General features: G+C 62.7%; 1 protein-coding gene across 8 annotated transcripts; it reads right to left on the bottom strand.

The window, feature by feature from the left end:
- Positions 1-1,701: 1,701 nt before the first annotated feature.
- On the bottom strand, positions 1,702-18,051 carry CELF6 (CUGBP Elav-like family member 6). 8 transcript variants are annotated; one of them, XM_075764503.1, is made up of 13 exons: positions 17,757-18,051; positions 14,171-14,253; positions 8,117-8,165; positions 6,503-6,628; positions 6,290-6,369; positions 5,647-5,790; positions 5,131-5,275; positions 4,905-5,054; positions 4,560-4,622; positions 3,607-3,687; positions 3,378-3,521; positions 2,521-2,675; positions 1,702-2,283 (listed from the first exon to the last, which is right to left on the bottom strand). In XM_075764503.1, exons 1-12 carry the CDS (start codon positions 18,013-18,015, stop codon positions 2,548-2,550), a joined length of 1,452 nt encoding a protein of 483 aa, XP_075620618.1. In that variant the 5' UTR covers positions 18,016-18,051; the 3' UTR covers positions 1,702-2,283; positions 2,521-2,547. The 8 variants fall into 8 exon arrangements, with proteins under 8 accessions (XP_075620618.1, XP_075620624.1, XP_075620617.1 ...); XM_075764502.1 differs by having other exon boundaries at positions 2,166-2,283; positions 6,503-6,631; XM_075764504.1 differs by having other exon boundaries at positions 2,166-2,283; positions 3,607-3,684; positions 6,503-6,631.
- Positions 18,052-19,227: the final 1,176 nt, after the last annotated feature.

The raw sequence follows: 19,227 nt of genomic DNA, 5'->3' as shown, positions 1-19,227 counted from the left end.
TCACGGCAGCGCGAGGCCGTGGCGGTAAAACGTCAGCCCTTGAGAGACGGCAGCTCCTGCGGCATCAGCCCGAAGCCGCCCGGGGACACCGGCCAGTCCCGTGGGGACGCGGGGGTCCCTCGCCGGGTGTTCAAGGGTCCGAGGGATTTAAAATAATAAAAATAAATACCCCAAACCGGCCCTTCGCCACCGCGCCGGAGACGCGGGGGGGGTGTTTTCAACTGGGATTTATAAAGAAAGTTAAGAATCGACTTAAAAAATAAAATACCCTGGTTTAGGTTACGGTCACCGGCTGAGACCCGACGGGCTCGTCACGCCGGTGGGTGCACCCTCGGTGTCAGGTCCCCTGCCCTTACGGGGTGACGGAGGGACCCCAACATCACCTGTCCGCCGCCGCTCGTCCCGCGCCGGCTGCTCGATGTCCCCAAAGGCCGCCCCAAGGCGGGGGGCCACACATCGGGCAGGTGGCTATCCCCTCGCCATCCCCGTTTTTTTTCTTTTTTTTGCTTAAATTTGTGGGGTTTGGGGTGGGTTGTTTTTTTTTTTTCCCCCTCCCTTTAAATAAAAAATAAATCGAGCCACTTTCACACGATCGCTGCAGTCGCTCGTCTCTGGCTCCGGCCGCGAAGGGACATCCCACAGGACACACCAACGTCCTCCAGAAGCTCCACCATCGCTCGGAAAGAACGGTGAAACCGCAGGGTTCCCTCCGGAAAATGGTAATTCCTGGGAAAAAAGCAAATAAAAAGAGGCCCACGCTCCTCTCCCGGCTTCACCAAATTTCCCGGGGGATGCTTCGGCCCGGCCGGAGTCGAGCTGGTCAAAAAAGGGATCCCCGGCGTTGTCTTCTTGGGGGGAATTTGGGTGGTGGGAGGCGGCAGCGATTGCTCCAAAAAACCAACCAAGGTGACGATTTTGACAAAATAAGTTTATTTCGCTTCGCTTCGTTTCTGCCGAAACCTCACATTTTTTCTTTTTTTTTCTTTTTTTTTTTTTTTTGGCTGAAAAAAAAAAAAAAACCCAAAACCCAAAAAACCCCAAAACCAACCGAAAACACAAAGAACCGCATCGTTTCGCCCTCTCCCGGGGGCGACCGAGGGGCCCTTTCGACCAGCTTGACTCCCCCGCCTGGGCTGCGGGGCTGGGGGAACCACTGCAGCCCCCCGTCCCCCCCAAAAATATCCCCCCCCACTTCCACATTCCCCCCCCATCCCCAGCCACGAATCGGCCCCCTGAAACCGAGCCCTTGAGCCCCGCGAATCGGCCCCCCAAAACCGAGCCCTCTCGTTAACGCTCGCAGCTCTGAACGCCCGAGGTTTGGTTTTTTTTTTCTCAACCTTTTCAATTTCTGTTTGTTCTTTTTTTTTTCTTCTTCTTCTTTCCCGTTTTTTTTTTTTTTCCTGTGTGTGTGTTTTGTTGTGTTGTTTTTTTTTTTTTTTAAATTAATTTATTTATAGATATATTTAAAAAAAGCAATAGTCCTTTGGTCCCTAAACTCTAAGGAATGATATGACTCTGAAACAAGTAATCCTATGTCCCTGTGCCAGTGACGAGCAGGGGGAAGCACGTGTCCCGCCGCCCTGCTCCATGGGATATATATATATATATACTTATTTATATATATCTTCTATAAGTCCAACATCCTTTGATCCACTCCTTTTTTTTCCCTTTCCCGACGTGGGGAAAAAGAAAATCTTGCCGTTTTTCTTTTTTTTTTTTTTTTTTTCTTTTTCTTTTCCAAACAAGCATCCTCCAGGTGAAAGCGCCCGAGGCTGGTCCCATCCCACCGGCTTTGGTTTAAGAATCCGTTTGGAGCCTCTTTTCCTCGTTTCTCCTGGGAAATCGGTAGCAGCAAATGAGTGCTTTTAAAAAAAAAAAACCAACAACCAAAAAAACCCCCAAAAAACCCCCACAAACACGAAGGTAGATCGTATCCCGGCTGCCCCGGGCCATCGTCTTTTCTCACGGCGAGGGATTCGGCGAGTCCCGGCGAACGGCCGGCAGCGAATCTCAGCCCCGGGGTCGCGTCGCTCTCCTCCTTCCTTTTCTTCCTCACTCTCTCGTTCCCGTTAAGTAACAAACAAGACCGGCTTGGGGAAAAAAACCAAAAAAAAAATAATCGAAAAAGAAAAGCTACGACCAGAATGGTTTCTCTTCTTCGCCATTTTCTCCATCGCTTCCTCCTCTTCTTCCTCCGGGATGCGTTGCAAAGAAAGAGAGTTACGGGTTTGGATACTGCACTTGGGGAAGGGGAAAGTCGTCAGACACCGCGGGACGCCCGACCTGCAAAATAGCGAAGGGGTCGTTAGCCTGAGTCCGGGGCGGGGGGGGACAAGGCCGGAGAGAGGGACCCAATCCCGAATTCGAACCCCACACGCAGGCAATCCCGGGCACAGAGAGCCCCGCGCGCACGCTCCAGGGAATTTTTGGAGCAAACACGGCACCCGCGACGCTGTGGGGCGTGGTGGGGGGGTGCAGCAGGGCTGGCCCCCCCTAATTGCGGCCCCCCCCACCCCGTACCTCTCCGCAGGGCCAGGTGAGCAGGGGTCAGTAGGGTCTGTTGGCATCTTTCGGCCGCTTTAGCTGGACTTTTAGCCTCTTCATGCCGATCTGGAAGCCGTTCATGGCCTGAATGGCTGCCTGAGCGCTCGTCGGATTGTCAAAACTGACGAAACCTGGGGGCGAGGGACGCGGTGGCAGAGATTTTTGTCACCGTGAACGTCGCGAGTCGCCGCTTTACTTCAATCCCGGTGTGGAAATCCCGCGGGACACTCCTTCGGGCGGCCTCAGGTGGAGCCCCAGGTTGGGGGGCTGGGAGAAAGCCGGGGGGGAACGGCGCAGCCCCGGGTTGCGGGGCACTGGGTGACGGAGGCTTTGGGGACACCAAGGTCCGCGGGGACACTGGGGTAAGAGGGTCCACAGGGACACTGGAACGGTCTCTGGGGACACGAAGGTGATAGGATGTGCGGGGACACGGGGGTGACAGGGTCTGTGGGGACACCAGGGCGACAGGATTTGCGGGGTCACCAAGGTGACGCAGGCTGCAGGGACGCCGTGGTGACAGGCCTGCAGGCCAGAGCGCGCTGGTGGCAGCGGTGGCGCTCAGCAGACCTGGCGGGGCCAAGCGGTGACCAGCCCTCCCCGGCACGAGCACGCGCACCGGGCGGAGGACACGGGGGACGGCGTAAGAGGGGACAGCGGCACGGCACGTCCTTCTGTCCACGGTCTCTGGGGACACGAAGGCGATGTCTGTTGGCCCCAGGACGGACAGCCACCTTGCAGCTTCGGTCACCCATCGGTGCCACCTGAGCCGGGACATCGGGGAGAGCCGGAGCCCCGAGGTGGGACATTGGGGAGAGCCACACACCGGGACTTACCAAAGCATTTACTCTGGTTGGTGGCACGGTCCACAAAGACTTTGGCAGAGATGACATTGCCGAAAGGCAAGAACATCTGCGTGAGCTCCGCATCCCCGAACTCCTGGGGCAGGTGATAAATAAACAGGTTACAGCCTTCGGGACCTGGGTGACACACAAAGGACAGTGGCAAGTCAGCCGCGAGGCGGGGGTCACCCCAGGGTGGGGGGTGCCCCCCACAACCCCTCACCTTCTCGCTGCTGCTGCGGGATGATGGGCGCTTGCTGGGGAAAGGCTTGGCTGATGGGCGCGTAGGCGGTGGGATATGCTGCTGGAAGAGAGAAACGCGGAGCTGAGACCCCCGGCGCCCGCCACAGCCCCAGGAAGGGCTGGGGACAGGAACGTCCCCCGCTGTCACCCTCCGCGGAGGTGCCTCTCCTGCCCCGGCGCTGCTGGCTCTTGCCCTTCCCACCCCTGACGGTACGGGCACGGCCTCCCGGCACGCCAGGGATGCAGGATTGACTCTCCCGGGAGGGATGTTGGTGGCAGCAGCAGTACGGCCTCAAGGTTGAGGAAAGCCGGCACTTTTAGTTGAAAAAAATCCAACAATTGGGGGTCCAAAACTTGTTTTTCCGTTGAAAATCTGAAAATCGCTGTTAGTGCTCCCTAACTAAATGACTGCTGGGCTCGATGTACTTCCACAGGATGCTTTGACTCCCTTCTCTCCACGTCCCATCTCTCTGGCCATCGGATTCGGCCACACAACAAACATCTGAGGATTTTTGATGTCGTGGTGCCTCTGTGGCCGTCTCGACCAGTGGGCTGGCACGTCGGCAGAATCCAGCGTGGAGCCGCCTCTCCACCACCGCCCAAACCTCGCCAGCTCTCCCTCACAGAGTTATCTCAGCCCGGTGGGCGTTAAAACTCATTTTCCTCCATCCAAAATTTGCACGGAGGGCCGTGCCGGGAGGGCATCCACGTTGTTGAGGACGAGGGGACGACGCTCTGCATCAGCGTCACCCCCGTCGCTGCCCCGGAGCTCCTGCTCGTCACACTAATCCGTGCCCAAGCACGCTGCCCCAGTCCTGTGGTTCAACCCCAAGGTGACATTCACACCCCCACACACACCCCCCCCCCAAAAAAGAATAAGGTTGAGGAGCAAAGAGGGGAGAGAGGGAAAAAGTGCAAAGCAAAGTTTGAGACCTGCATAGTGCTGCATGCCTGCGTAGGCTTGCTGGAGGGGATCTGCCACCGTGGGGCTTTGAGCTGGGAAGAGAAAAGAAAGGAGAAGGAAGAGAGAATAAGCAAGAGAAACTCCGGGAGGAGCGGCTCCCGCGGGAGAGGGCTCTCGGTCAAGCACCGGCCCGGCGGAGCTGCTCCCTGCCGTTTCGTAGGAGCCGAGAGCATGGCCGCGCTCGCGAAGGCGGGAGGGATTTCGGCGGGGATGGGTTGCGCGGCTGGTTCATCCCGGCTGGAGCGTCCCCGGGAGCCCGCGCCTGTGCCGAGCGCAGGTCGGCAGCCCCGGGGGAAGGCTGCGAGGAGGGTTACCTGGGTAGGGGTGGATGCCGTTGGTGTAGATGGTCTCCGAGGCGGGTTGCCCGTTGGTCTGCGGCGGCAGCGGGCTGAAGCCGTTCACCCCGATCGGCGTGGCGATGCTGGGCACGGGCGCCGTGCTGATGCCGGGAGGGGTGCTCGTACCTGCGGGGATGGAGGCGTCAGCGCCGGCAGGATGTCAAGCAGGACGGGGGACAAACAGAGGGGGAGGGGGTCGTACCTGAAGAGGGGGTGAGGGGGGCGGCCACCAGCCCGCTGACGTTGAAGGCGGCCATTTGCTGCATCTGGGCGGCGGCGATGGCGGCCATGGGGTTCAGGCAGGTCCCCTGCGCGGCCGCCATCAGGGCTGCCTGCTGCTGCATGATCTTAAGGAAAGAAAGGGGGGAAAAAAGGGGAAAGCGAGAGGCAGAGAGAAGGGGGGAACAGGAGAGGATAAATTAGCATCCCCCCCTTTGCACCCGCGCATAGGGGCTCGGAAGGATAAATGCCACCCGCTGCCGGACCCGGGGACTGAGGAGGTCTAGGTGACGCTAAAGAAGGTGAGGTATGGGACCGCTGCGCCGTGCCACCCTCACCTGGCGGGGCGTGAAGCCCTCTGTTGTCTCCCCAAATAGGGATACACCAACCCTGATGGGCATCCACATCCCCTGGTACAACCCCTCACGGGCAAAACCAACCCCCCACAACGGCAGGGCTCCCCAAAAACCCCCAGGTCCGGGCCGGCACCAGCTCCTACCGCTTGCGTATAGGCCCCGTAGGCGCCGAACTGGATGGTCATGGGGTTGAAGATGCCCAGCTGCCCCGCCATCTGATGCATCCGCCGCAGGGTCCTCTCCTTATCCGTGTCCGCAAACTTCACCACCAGGCTGGACGAGGCGCCCTGAGACGAGGAGGGGCGAGATGGGGCTAATGCTGGGGTCTCTGCTGTGCCTCCCCCCCGCCCCCCCAAAAAAATGTCTCTCCCTGTCGAGGAGGGACTCGTCGGCTCGCAGTGGCCGCAGCATCCTCAGCCCTGGGGAGGCTGCCTGGCTTGGCAGCAGCAACCAGCGATCGATGCGAGGTTTAATTATAGCCCGCTTTTCTCCCCGGCGGCGGCTCCCTGACCTCTGTTTCCCTTCTCCCCCCGCCCCCCCAATCTCGTTCACAATTTTGACCTTCAGCGTTAATTAAACAGCCCCTTTCTCCAGCATGGAGGGAATTAGCCCCGTGCACCCACCCCCGGGGCTCAGCGCCCAGGCAGGGATGAACTTCGGGGTGATCCGGCCAACAAATTGCCGGTCCACGGGATTTTGATCCAATTAGAGGATCAAATTAGCCGCTGATTGGATTACGCAGGCAGCATGGGGTCGAACGGGGCGAGGCGAGAGCCTGGCACTTACCGGCATGGTTTGGCTGCCGTGCAGGCTGTTGATGGCAGCCTGCGCCTCGGCGTGGCTGCCGTATTTCACAAAGGCACAACCTAAGGGCAGAGAGGGGACACGGGAGAGGTTGGATTCGGTCACTGCGGGAATCGGCGCCGCCCGGCCGGCAGCTCCCACCCTCCGTGGGTCCCGGCGCCCCACAGGGTGCTCGCCCGGCTCCCCAAAGCCCACCTTTGCTGGCTCCGTCGGGCCCTCGGAGGATGGTGCACTCCTCAATCTGGCCGAAGGGCTCAAAGAGGCGCCGGACATCGTCCTCGCTCTGCTGCTTCCCCAGCATACCCACGAAGAGCTTCCTGTCTTCTAAAAAGAAAACCAAACCCGTCGGAGAGGGGGACGTCGCTCACCGTCCTGTTCCCTCATCCCTGGTTTGCAAACGGCGGGCGGAGGGGAAAGAGCCGGGTAACACCGGAGCCTGGGGAGAGGGCGATGCCGATCTGGTGGCGAAGACGCGGGGTTTATCACCTCCATCCTACAAAACACTCGGAGCGGGAAAACCTCTCCTGCAGGGAAATTGCTGAGGGGTGAAGCCAGGAAGAGCCGGCTCCCGCTTCAGGGACCGGAGCCGGTTTCCTCGGCACCGATATGCGGGATGCGGCTGGGAAACAAAGAGAACCCGCAAAACCAGCGGCGATTGCCTTCGTATGATTGACTCGCAGAATAACCCGCACCCTCCAGCCATGCCCGGGGGACATAAATAACCCAAACACGAGAGAAGGGAGAGTAAATAATGAGAATTTCATGATTATTACCGGCATCTGTCTTGCGCGACCGCGCGCTCCCGCCGCGCGCTAATGGCATTTGACAAAGAAAATAAGGTGCCCTGTCAAGAGCGTTGCCGGGGAAATAAATAAATAATGGCAGGAGACGATTAATGCTCTGTCCGTTAAGGTACCGGGAAAATTAGTTAAGGGAATAGGGTTCGTGCGTTGTCTAGTTAAACATAAACCATCTCCCGGCGAAGGCGGGCGGGGGGGGGACGGGTTCAGCGGCCGAGCGTCGCCTCCCAGGTGAGGGGGCTGGAGCCGGGCGCCCGAGCTCACCCATCGGTTTTTAATCCTTCACCAATTACGCTTCCTAAGTGGGTAATTTATTTGCTGGGTCCCTCCGGGACGTTGCGTCGTGTATAATGACGTGTTTTGAACAGGGGGATAATCTACCCCGGCCGCAAGCATCCCGTGTGTCCGAGCGTGCCTACACACGCACCCAGCGTTTGCTCGTGGCACCGGGAACGTCGGGGAGGGGGCGGGTTTCGATCCAATTCCTGTAATTTTGCCCAAATTAGCGACTCGGCCTGGAAAACGCCGCAGCCCTGTGAGCTGCAAACGCCCGCAAAGAATTTGGGGTAGGATGGCAGTTTCTGTTCAAGAGGGGTCATGTGCGAATGACTTCTGCACCCCGACTCTGCTGGGGTCCCCACAGGCAGCTCCGGGCAGGTAATTAGGTTGTTTGATAGACGAAGACGCTGTCGGAGAGGCGGCTGGCTGGCGCTCTGCTCGGCATGACGTCAGGATGCTCACGGTATGACATCAGGATGTTCGTGGCATGACATCAGGATGTTCCCCGCCCCCACAGCTCGCCGGGCAGGGAGAACTGAGATCGCGTTTGCGCTGCGCTCGGGGTTTGGATGCCACCGGCACCGGCAGCTCCTTCCGCGGGTTTCTCCGCAAACAAACCTCCCCGCGGCAGCCCCCGCGATGTCACCCTGTCCTCCATCACCGCCCCCCCCAGAGTGGCCCTGCGCCCCCCTGCCCACGCAGGGCAGCTGGGGAAAGTGGGGGAACCTACCTCCTCGGCCCTCGCTGTCGGCCGGCTTCACCTGGATGGGGCGGTTCATCTGTAAGACACAAGCGGGAGCGGGCGGTCAGTGGCGGTGCCGTGCCCTCTCCGAACCCTTTTCCATAGGGAATGGCGGGATTTGGCCCCAGCCTGGAGCAGGGAACTGCAAGAACAGAGGCGCGGCTCGTGGCCGCGCCGAACCTGGGGTGCTGCGGGCGGGAGGGCGACGTTACGGCCCCGGGGACGGGTACCCGGTGCCGCAGGCGCCCGCCGGGCCGCCGGTGCCAGCCTTGGCCGCCTGCCCGCTTTCCTCGACTGCAAAGGACTGCAGAGGCGGCAGCGGCAGCACCCGGCCGGCCCCGGCCCCTCGGGCAGCACCACCACCGCTCTCCTTTGCCCGATTCTCACCCAATTTCGGCCTCCTGCCGCGCGTCACCGCCGTGCGTACCCGCAAGCGTGACACGCGCGTGCGGCGGGACGTGCCGGGCCAGCGCGCACGTCCCTGGCCCGCTGCCCCACGGTGCCATTTCTCCTCCTCTCTCCCCCTCCTTTTTCCCCTCTTTTAGCCGAAAAATGCTACAATTACGGCCGTTTCCACGGCAACAAGCGTGCTTCCCCCGCGATGCTGCGGAGCCCAAGCCATGTGCTCGATGGGGTCGTCACGGCAACGGCGGGATGTCACGCATGACGGGGCGGGTGTGCGGCGCACACGAACACAGCCCCGGCGCGCACAGGGACAGCCGCGCACACGCGTGCCTCCTCTGTCGCACCCACGCGGGTCCGTACCCCCAACTCGGGGGTTCCGCTTGCGCATCCCTGGAGGGGGGGTCCCCAAATTTAGGGGCTGAGTGGGGACAGCGCCAACCCCCCCCTCCCCCTCCGCCCCCCAACCTCGGGTGAGGAAGAGGGTGGTTAAGGAAGAAGAGGAAGGGAGGTTTCCACAGCAACCGCCTCGTCTCCAGGGAAACGCGGGGAGAAATGTCAGCGCAGAGCCGGGGATGCTCCAGGGAGGGGACCGAGCCCCCAGGAGCCCACGGCGGAGGGTGAGGGGGACACACACACGACACAGGGCCACCCAGCTGCCCTCGCGTCACCCATCGTGTCACCGGGGTGACATCCACCCCAACCCCTGCACCGGGGCAGGATCCAGCTCACCCCAAACCCCGGAGGCTGTGACAGCACAGAGACCCACGGGACCAACACCCCCCTCCTTCCCCATATCCCTGCCATGCCCAGGAGGAGGGAACCCCATTTTTTTTTTTTGGGGTGCTGCCCCCCCTCCACCGACCCACCAGTTTACCAGCGCAATGGCCTTTGATGGAATAAATTTCCCGTGCCCGCTGCTGTATGCTTAATGTAATAAACCCGGCGAGTATGATTTAGAATAACATTTACGGAGCCGCAGAGTGTCATTTTGATGTGTCTCCCGTCTCCGCTCGCCGGTTATTAAACTGTATTGATTCTCCGGGAGCGGCTGATGTTTATAAATGTCAGGCCTCGGGGACCGGCTAACCTACCCCAGGGCTGCCGCACCGCGCCGGGGAGAAACCGCCCTGGCCTGCGGACACCCCTGAAGGGGGGTTTTGGCACCCCCGGCGTCAACCGGTGCCCACCCTGGGGTGGTGAGTGCCCCCCCGGCCCTGCACCGGGCTCCTGTGGCACCCAGACCTCCCCCTGCGCCCACCTGTCCATCTGTCCCCGCAGCACCGTGCCCCTGCGCCCACGCTGTCGCCCAGCCACCCACTGCTGCCCAACAGCCCTCCATCCATCCCCCGACACCCAAACAACCACCCAGCCATCTTCCCCCGCTCCTGACACCCATCTGTCCACCTCCCAACACTCATCCATCCATCCACCCATCCCTGACACCCACACGATCACCCATACACCCATCTCCCCCCAAGATTCACCCATCAATTCACCCATCCATCCCTCAACACCCATCCCCATAACACAACACCCATCCATCCCCATAACACCCATCCATCCCCCATCTCCCTACCACCCACCTTTCCACCCCTATAGCACCCACACATCCACCCATCCGTCCCCCAACTCCCCCCATCTCCCCCGCATCCTCACACCCCCCAAAGACACGCTGACGCACCCAGGGTCACAGGAGACCCCGTCTGGGGTGTCCCAGCACCCACCAGTTACCGTCACCCCACAGAGCCCCACCTATGGCACCCCATGGCCAAACCACCCGTGTGCTACAGCCCCAGGGGGTCACCACCGGTTGCTAAAACACCTCCTGACCGCTCGGGGACTGTCCCCCACCCAAATTCAGAGCCCCCCAACGGGTTGGGCACCAGGGAGAGCCAGCCCACAGTGAGTCACAGCCGGGAGACCTGCCACGTGGGACAGGGTCACTTCTGGCCCTCACTCCTTCCTCGCTGTCACCCTCCTCCTCCTCGTGCCCAACAGGCGGAGGGATCCGGCAGGCTGCCACGCATCCGAATGAGCCGAGACGGAGGCGCCGGGTGACGTTGGAGCCGCGGGCACCCACGGGAGCCTGGTGCCCGCATCACCCCAGGGGTCCCCAGGCAGCCAACACCCGGTACGGGGAGACAGGCGCTTGGGTACAGGCGGCCACCCATCATGGGAACACCCTGCCAGAGCCCCGGGGGTGAACTCACAGCAAGGGGACACAGCCGGCCTGGGGACAGTCACACCACCGCACAACCCTGCACAGGCACACGACCATCCTAGCGCACCCCCCCCCGCACAACCACGCATCCCCTACAGCCGCCCTCCCACTCCCGCACACCCCTATGCACAAGCACAGAGCCGCACACAGCGTCCCCCGTGCACATCCACCCACCCACAGCTGCACGCTCGCCTCAGCACACCCCCCCCCGCACAACCGTACACCTACACAGCCGCACGCTCGTACCCACGCAGCCCCACGCACAACCGTACATCCGTCCTAGCACGACTGCACACCCACGTGCAGCCGCGCACCCACCCCAACCCAGCCTCGTGTACACCTGCACCCAACACCCCTACATCCGCACAACCCGAGCCTGGAGTCCTCATGAGCACCCACCCACCCACAGCCGCACGCCCACACAACACCCACGGCACCCTCCCCACAGCTGGGGACGCTGCACAACCACAGAAACACCCCCCAGGGTGCACAGCCGGCACCACCGTCCGTGCCAGGCAGGGACACAACAACACCCCTTGCCTCAGTTTCCCCGCTGCGGCTGTGGTACCCGCAGTGGGACCCCCAGAAGCCCTCTGCGGACACACGGACACCCCCAGCAGCACCCACACCCCATCCCCACCACCACCCACGCACACCTGAGACCCGCGCACACCCGGCCAGCTCCCCCCGCTGAGGACCCGCAACGTGTGAGCCCGTGCAACACCCATATGCACACACGCACCCTCTGCTCCCTGGTCACACCCAGTGTGCGTGCACACACACGTGCACGCGCTTACACACCCACCGCTGCCACACCCCAGGCCCACGTACACCCACACCCCATCACCGTGCGCACAATCGCTGGGCGCACAGACACCCTTAGCACCTGCTTACACACACGCAGAACGCCCGACACTCTTGCACACCCACAACCGCTCCCCACCGACACCCACTTGTGCACAGCCCGGGGCAAAACCCCTGCCAACACACACACTCACCCTTGCACCATCGGTGGGTGCAACACCCCTCCGAGCGCATCCCCTCGCACACCTGCGGCCACACAAACATCAACACCCACAACACAAACCCAGGGTGGAAAAAAAAAATACACCCTCCAGCCAACACACAAACACACAAACCCATCCCTGGGCGCAGATACACCCTCTTCAGCTACACCGGCACGCGCACGCTCCATCCCTGCCTGCAAATACACCCTGCTCACCGACACCCCCACCGCCACACACCACCCCTGGGTGCAGGTACACCCTCCTCGTCAACAGACACTCGCAACCCCCATCCCTGCCTGTAAATACACCCTCATCACCAACAACCGCCCTGCCAACACATGCACCCCGTCCCTGGGTGCAGGTACACCCTCCTCCCCAACACCCACACTCACGCACCCCGTCCCTGGGTGCAGGTACACCCCCCTCCCCAACACCCACACTCACACATCCCGTCCCTGGGTGCAGGTACACCCCCCTCCCCAACACCCACACTCACACACAACACCCCTGCGTGCAAATACACCCAGCTCACCACCCCCCCGCCCATCCCCACCCCTGGGCGCAGCTACACCCACCTCACCACCCCAGGCACGCGCACACAACACCCCTGCGTGCAAATACCCCCTGCACACCCCCACCCCCACCCCCCCCCCGCCAACACCCCGCCCCATCCCTGGGAGCAGCTACACCCCCCTCCCCATCACCCTGCCCCCCATTCCCGCCTGCAAACAGCACCCCGGGGTGCAGACCCCCCCGCAGGGTAACCCCCCCCCCCACACACACACACACACTCCGAAGCGCCCCGCGGGTGCCGATGCCCCAGCACACGCAGAGGCTCCGAGCCGAGCCGAGCCGAGCCGAGCCGGCGACAGACAAAGGCGGGGCCCTACCTCGATGCAGAGGATCTTGGACCCGGCGGGCACCCACAGCACGGGCGGCCGCGGCCCGGGCGCCGGCACCTGCGGCAGCTGCATGGCCCGGCCCGGCCCGGCCCGGCTCGGCTCGGCTCGGCTCGGCTCGGGCCGGCCCGACCCGGCTCCACCCGAGGCGGCTCGGCTCGGTCCGGCCCGATTCGATTCGGCTCGGCTCGCGCAGCGGCGCGCGAGAGGCGGGGCAGGAGGAAGGGGCGGCCGCAGCCCCGCCGAGCCGGGCCGGGCCGAGCCGAGCCGGGCCGAGCCGAGGGGAGGGGCTTACGATGGAGACACGCCCCCTCCACCGCCTGGACACGCCCCCGCGCCGGGCTGGGGGCGGGGCCTGGCCGGGGTAGGGGGACCCGGGGGCGCGGGTGTGAGCACAGGCACGGGGGCTGTGCACAAGCACGGAGGGGTGTGCACAGCTACAGGGGGTGCGCACAGGTACGGGGGGGGTGTACAAGCACACACGAGTGTGCACAAGCAGAGAGGGGTGTGCAGAGGCACAGGGGACTGTGCAGAGGCACACGGGTCTGTATACAAGCACACGCGGGTGTGCACAAGCACAGAGGGGTGTGCACAAGCACGGGGGGGTGTACAAGCTCACAGGGGTTTGCACAGGCACACGCTTGTAAGCACAAGGAAAGAGGGGTGTGCACAGCTGCAGGAGGTGTGCACAAGCATAGAGGAGTGTGCGCGGGGGGCTGTGCACAGGCACACAGGGGTGTACGCACAAGCACAAAGGGGTGTGCACAGCTACAGGGGGGTGTGCACAAGCACAGGGGCGTGTTCTTAGGCACAGACAGGGGAGCACACGGAGCTGTGAGCACACACAGACGCAGCTGTGCACCCAGGTGGATGCACACCTACACACCCACGCACCACTGCGTGCCCGCACGCCTGCATACAAGCGTGCGCTCACACACACGCGCGCTCGCCCCGTGCCGGGGTGCAGGGTAAAGAAGTGAGCAGCTACAGCAGCCGTACACCTTGCACACGCGCGTGCACACACGTGTGCGTGTGATGAGAAGGGGACACAGGCAAGCCCGTGCCTTGCACGCCAGGCCTGACCCCCGCACCTCTTTCCAGCTGTCAAAGCGGGCTGTTAACTCTTAAACCTACTGATGCACAGCACCACCAGTGAGAGCGCAGCTCAGGAAGCCACATCCCTGCGAACCTCGTCCCCCTCCGCCAGCTCCGCGCGCCCGAGGCAGGGATTGATATTCACGGGCCCCGGCGCTTTCCCCAGCCAACCGGCGGCCCTATTGATTTTTATTTAGGCGAATAATTAAATATTTATTTTCACTTTGTTAAGCTCGGGAGGTCGGAGCCCACAGAAAGCACAACAGCACGCGGGCGGCAGGAAAAATCAATGCCTCGGTTTGCGGCCGCTGGAGCGGCTCCTGTGCCCGCGCCCGGGGTAGGTGTCACCGTGTCCCCCCCCGCCCCCGACAGTTCACCCTGATCCCCCCTACCCCCCCCCCCCGGTGTCACTTACCCCCGGCAGCGTCTTCTGCTCGTGCAGGGCGCTCTGCGCCTTCAGGGCTGAGTCGCGGGCGCAGTAGGTGAGGAAGGCACAGCCTGCGGAGACGGGGAGATGGGGTCAGTGTCCGGCCTGGCATTACCGCAAAGCCCCGGGCACACGGAGAGACGGCGGCGCGGCTAATACGGAGTTGGGGTGTCTCGGCACCCTGGCACCCAGCACCCTGGCACCCTGGCACCCTGGCACCCAGCACCCTGGCACCCTGGCACCCTGGCACTCAAAACCCTGCCACCCTGGCATCCAGCACCCTGGCACCCCGGCACCCTGGCACCCAGCACAGCAGCACCCTGGCATCTGGTACCCTGGCACCGTGGCATCCAGCACCCCAGCACCCCGACACTCTGAGATCCAGCACCATGACATCCTGGCATCCTGGCACCCAGCATTCTAGCACCCAGCACCCTGGTACCCGGACATCCAGCATCCTGGCACTCTGATATCCAGCACCCTGGCACCCTGGTACCCAGCTGTCTGGCACCTCAGCACCCTAGCATCCAAGACCCTGGCACCCTGACAACCAGTACACCAGCACCCTGGCACCCAGCACCCCTGCACCCTGGCACTCTGACATCCAGCATCCTGGTACCCTGGTATCCTGGCATCCAGCACCGTGACACCCTGCCACCCAGCACCCTGGCACCCTGCCATCCTGGCACCCAGCACCCTGGCACCCAGTACCCTGGCACCCAGCTGGGCCAGAACTCAGCCCCAGAACAGGGTGGGAGATCTCGATACAAAAGAGATGGAGCAGCGGGATGAAGGAAGGAGCAAGGCAAGAGCAGGCAACGAGTCTGGCAGCGTACGGGCAATGGCGCTCCGGCCCCAGGCTCAGGGGAAAGCCGAAGCCCTCCGGGAAGTGGATCACCAGGCGTCAAGGCCGCGTATCCCAGCTTGCCGCCACGCTTCTCCTGACCCCAAGCATCCTCCTCGGGATGGGACTCATGTGGCGAAGGCGCTCCGGCTCCTCCGACATCGCGGTGCTTCGGGAATCGGGAATACGCCTGGGGCGAGGTTTTCCCACGCTGACTCACGCTGCCGAGCTGCTCGCTCGCCTGGAGCTGGCTGCGACGAGCGAGCCCCGGGGACGGGGTCCGGTCCTCTCCCTTCTGTCTCTCCCATTCCCGCGGGAGCATCCCGGGTCCCCGTGCCGCCGCCGCATCGCTCCCTCCCCGAGGGCTCCCCCCCCAATTTGCTGGGGTCGCATCCAAAAGCGTCTGAAAGTGATATTAAAACAGCAGCAAAACAGTTTCCCTTCAACAAAGTAAATATTTAATGAATAAAATTGACATTGATGCATTTTTAATACTGGCACAATTAAATCCGCCAGCTGATTAAGTATTAATAACTCTTAATAAGTACAATCAGCGTGCCTGGGAGGAGAGGGAGCGCGGCAGCGGGGCGGGGGGACGCCGAGGGATGGGGTCCCTCGCCCGCCTCGGGGTGTTGGGGACATCTGCCCTCGCGGGGAGCAAGGAGAGATCTCCCTCGGTTAAATATTATCCCGCTGCGGGTGGAAAGGGGAGGTCAGCACAGCGGCTCGCGTCAGTCTCGGTGCCATTTCCAGTGTTTACCATCCGTAATCAAGTTGGCTTCCTCCTCTCCGCTCTTTTTCCCCCCCTTTTTTTCCCCCTTTTCCCCTGCAGGCGACAATGTGGACGGTGCCTCGGCATTCCGGAGATGTTCGGAGGGCTGGAGCGGGGGCGATCCCGCTCCGGAGGGTCACCGGGAGGAAGGATGCTCTTCAAATTAGAGGAGCGTCCACAATGAAATCACGCGTCTGGGCCGCAGCGGTTGAAGACTGCGCTGGAGGAAGCACCGAGGGGGCCCGGCAAGGTGCGAATCCCGTCGTTCGGGGCACGCGAGCAGCTTTGGAGGCGCCTGGAGACATTTTGAAAGCCATGGTGCTCTGAACGGAGGAGTCCGGGTGGCCACCCCACGGCCAAAGGGCACCGACGCGGCAGCATCCGCAAGCACCCAGTTTTGGCTTCCCAGAAAGTCCCAGCAAAGCGGGCGCTGCCCGTGGCACAGGGGTTTGGTGACAGCACGCAGAAGAGTGTGAGATCCTGCCCGGGTGACCCCCGGGGTGCCTTGAACCTTCTCCGGCACCACAGACCCCCAGCTCACTGGTTGGGGGTTCTGTAAGGACCTTGGCGGTGCACGTGTGAGCCCCTTGGTGCAACGCTGCTTGGGGTGCCGGGTGCTCTGCGCCCTGCGCCGGGATGTCAACCAGGCCAGCAGCGACCCCGGTCTTGCCGGGTCGCGGAGGCCTGGGGCACGACGCAGGCAGGGAGCAGGCAGGTGGGTGCCCCCATCCGCAGTGGGTGCCTGTATCCCAGGTGGGTGCCTCCATTCCAGGGGTGCTCCAACTTCAGGGGTACCCAAAACTCATGTGGGTGCCCCGATGCCAGACGGGTGCCCCCAAGCCAAGCAGGTGCCCTAAACACTGCTGGGGTGCTCCCAAGCCAGACAGCAGCTCCCAACCCCAGGTTGGTGCCCCCACCTCAGGTGGGTGTCTCCATCCCAGGGGTACGTCCATCTTCAACTGGTGCCTCCACCTCAGGGGTACCCCAATATTAGGGGTGCCCCACCTTAGATGTAGCCCATCTCAGGTGTACCCCACTTCAGGGGTGCTCCATACCAGGATGCCCCATAACGAGGTGCCCCCACATCAGAAGTGCCTCATACCAGTGTGACCCATACCAGGGTGACCCATACTGGGGTGCCTCCACCTCAGGGGTGCCCCATATTGGGGTGTCCCATACCAGGGTACCTCCACCTCAGGGGTACCCTGTACCAGAGTGTCCCACCTCAAGGGTGCCCCCAGCTCAGGGGTCCCTTCACATCAGAGGTATCCCCACCTCAGGGGTGTCCCAGTACGGGCTATCTCCAGATTAAGGGTACCTCCACCTCAGGGGTATCTCAACTCAGAGGTGCCCCACATTTGGGTGCCCCACCTCAGGGTATCCCACCTCAGCGGTACCTCCATCTCAGGGGTGCCCCCACCTCAGAGGTGCTCCATACTAGGGTGCCCTACTTCATGGGTACCTCCAGATCAGGGATGTCCCACATCAGGGGTATCTCTCCACCTCAGGGGTGCCCCATACTTGGGTGCCCCACCTCAGGGTGTCCCACCTCAGGGGTACCTCACCACCTCAGGGGTGCCCCATACTTGAGTGCCCCACCTCAGGGTGTCCCACCTCAGGGGTACCACTGCCTCAGGGTGCTCCACCTCAGGGTGTCCCACCTCAGGGGTACCTCACCACCTCAGGGGTGCCCCATACTTGAGTGCTCCACCTCAGGGTGTCCCACCTCAGGGGTACCACTGCCTCAGGGTGCTCCACCTCAGGGTGTCCCACCTCAGGGGTACCTCACCACCTCAGGCGTGCCCCATACTTGAGTGCTCCACCTCAGGGTGCCCCACCTCAGGGGTACCTCACCACCTCAGGGGTGCCCCATACTTGGGTGCCCCCCCTCAGGGTGTCCCACCTCAGGATGCCCCGCCTGTTCGCGCCCCGCCGGCGGGTGCGGAGCCCCCCTGTACCTTTGTGCATGCCGGTGAAGCGATCCTTGAGGACGGTGAGCTCGTAGATGCGGCCGAACTCCTCGAAGAGCGGCTTGAGGTCGCTCTCCTCCAGGTTACGCGGGATCTGCCCCACGAAGAGCTTGATGGCGTCGTGATCCTTCATGGCGATGGCGCCGGGCGGGCGGCTCAGCCCGTTCACCCGGCCGCTGTTCGCGGTGCTGAACGCCGCCCCCGCCTCCGCCGCCGCCGCCGCCACGCCGCTGCCCGCCGCGGCCATGGCCCCGCTCCGCCGCCGCCGCCGCCGCTGCGGGAGGCGCCCACCGCCCCGCCCCGCCCCGCCCCGTTCGGCTCCGTTCGGCACCGATCGGAACCGTTCGGAACCGCTCGGCTCGGCCCGGGCCTCTCCGCTCACACACACTGCCCCCCCCACCCCCCACCCACCCCAAGCCCCCCCCCCCCTTCCTACACCCCCCCCCCACCCGCGCGGCCGCCAGCGGGCTGGTGACGTCAGCCTGCTGGCCCCGGCGAGACGCAAGGTATTAGCATAATGAGGGAGCGTCGGCCAATCAGGAGGGGAGGCGGGCAGAGGCGCGGGGTACCCTGGCTCCGCCCACTACTGCCCCCTGCCGGGCTGACCCCCAACCCCGTCAGCCCGCAGCCCCCGTCACCCCGAGGCAGGACCGGCCGAGCCGCCTCCTCCCCCGCGGCCCTCAGTAGGTTCCAGAGTGAACACGCCGTTCTCCCCTCCGCCTTAGCGCAGGATTTCAATAGGCGGAACAGGCTCAAAAGGGCCAATTTTGGCGCTTTGGTGCATTTGTCACCTCGATGGACCCCACGTCACCCCAGAGGAGGGGGGGGGGGAAGCGTCTCCCTCCTGCACCCCCACCCCGAAAGATCTGTAATTAGACCGAACGGCTTTAATACCTGGCGCAGTCGGTAATTAATTACTCCCAGAGCAGCAGCCGGGCTGGGGGTGCCCGGCTTCCCCGGCGCGCTGCCACGTGCATGCAGGTGCGTGCAAGAGCGTGCAAGCACGTGCATGTGTGTTGCAAGCTTGTGCAAGTCTATGCAAGCGTGCAGGTGTGTGCAAGCATGTGTGAGCACACACGAGCACGCACACTTGCGTGTGCGAGCATGTACAATTGAAAGTGTGTGTGAAAGTGTGTGCACAAGCATATGCATGCTCGTGTTGCAAGCCTATGCAATGGCATGCAAGTGCGTGTGTGTGCAAGTCTGCACATGTGTGCAAGCATGTACATGAGTGCAGGTGTTTACACAGACCCATACGCACACGTGTGCAAGCATGTGCGTGGGTGCAGCTGTTTGCACGGACCCATATGCACATGTGTGCAAGCATGTGCGTGGGTGCAGGTGTTTGCACGGACCCATATGCACATGTGTGCAAGCATGTGCGTGGGTGCAGGTGTTTGCACGGACCCATACGCACACGTGTGCAAGCATGTGCATGGGTGCAGGTGTTTGCACAGAC

Source organism: Balearica regulorum, chromosome 12 (assembly GCF_011004875.1).
Source record: "Balearica regulorum gibbericeps isolate bBalReg1 chromosome 12, bBalReg1.pri, whole genome shotgun sequence".
Taxonomy (NCBI): domain Eukaryota; kingdom Metazoa; phylum Chordata; class Aves; order Gruiformes; family Gruidae; genus Balearica; species Balearica regulorum.
Note: the sequence above shows the minus strand (reverse complement) of the source record. Positions and strands in the feature narration are given on the sequence as shown.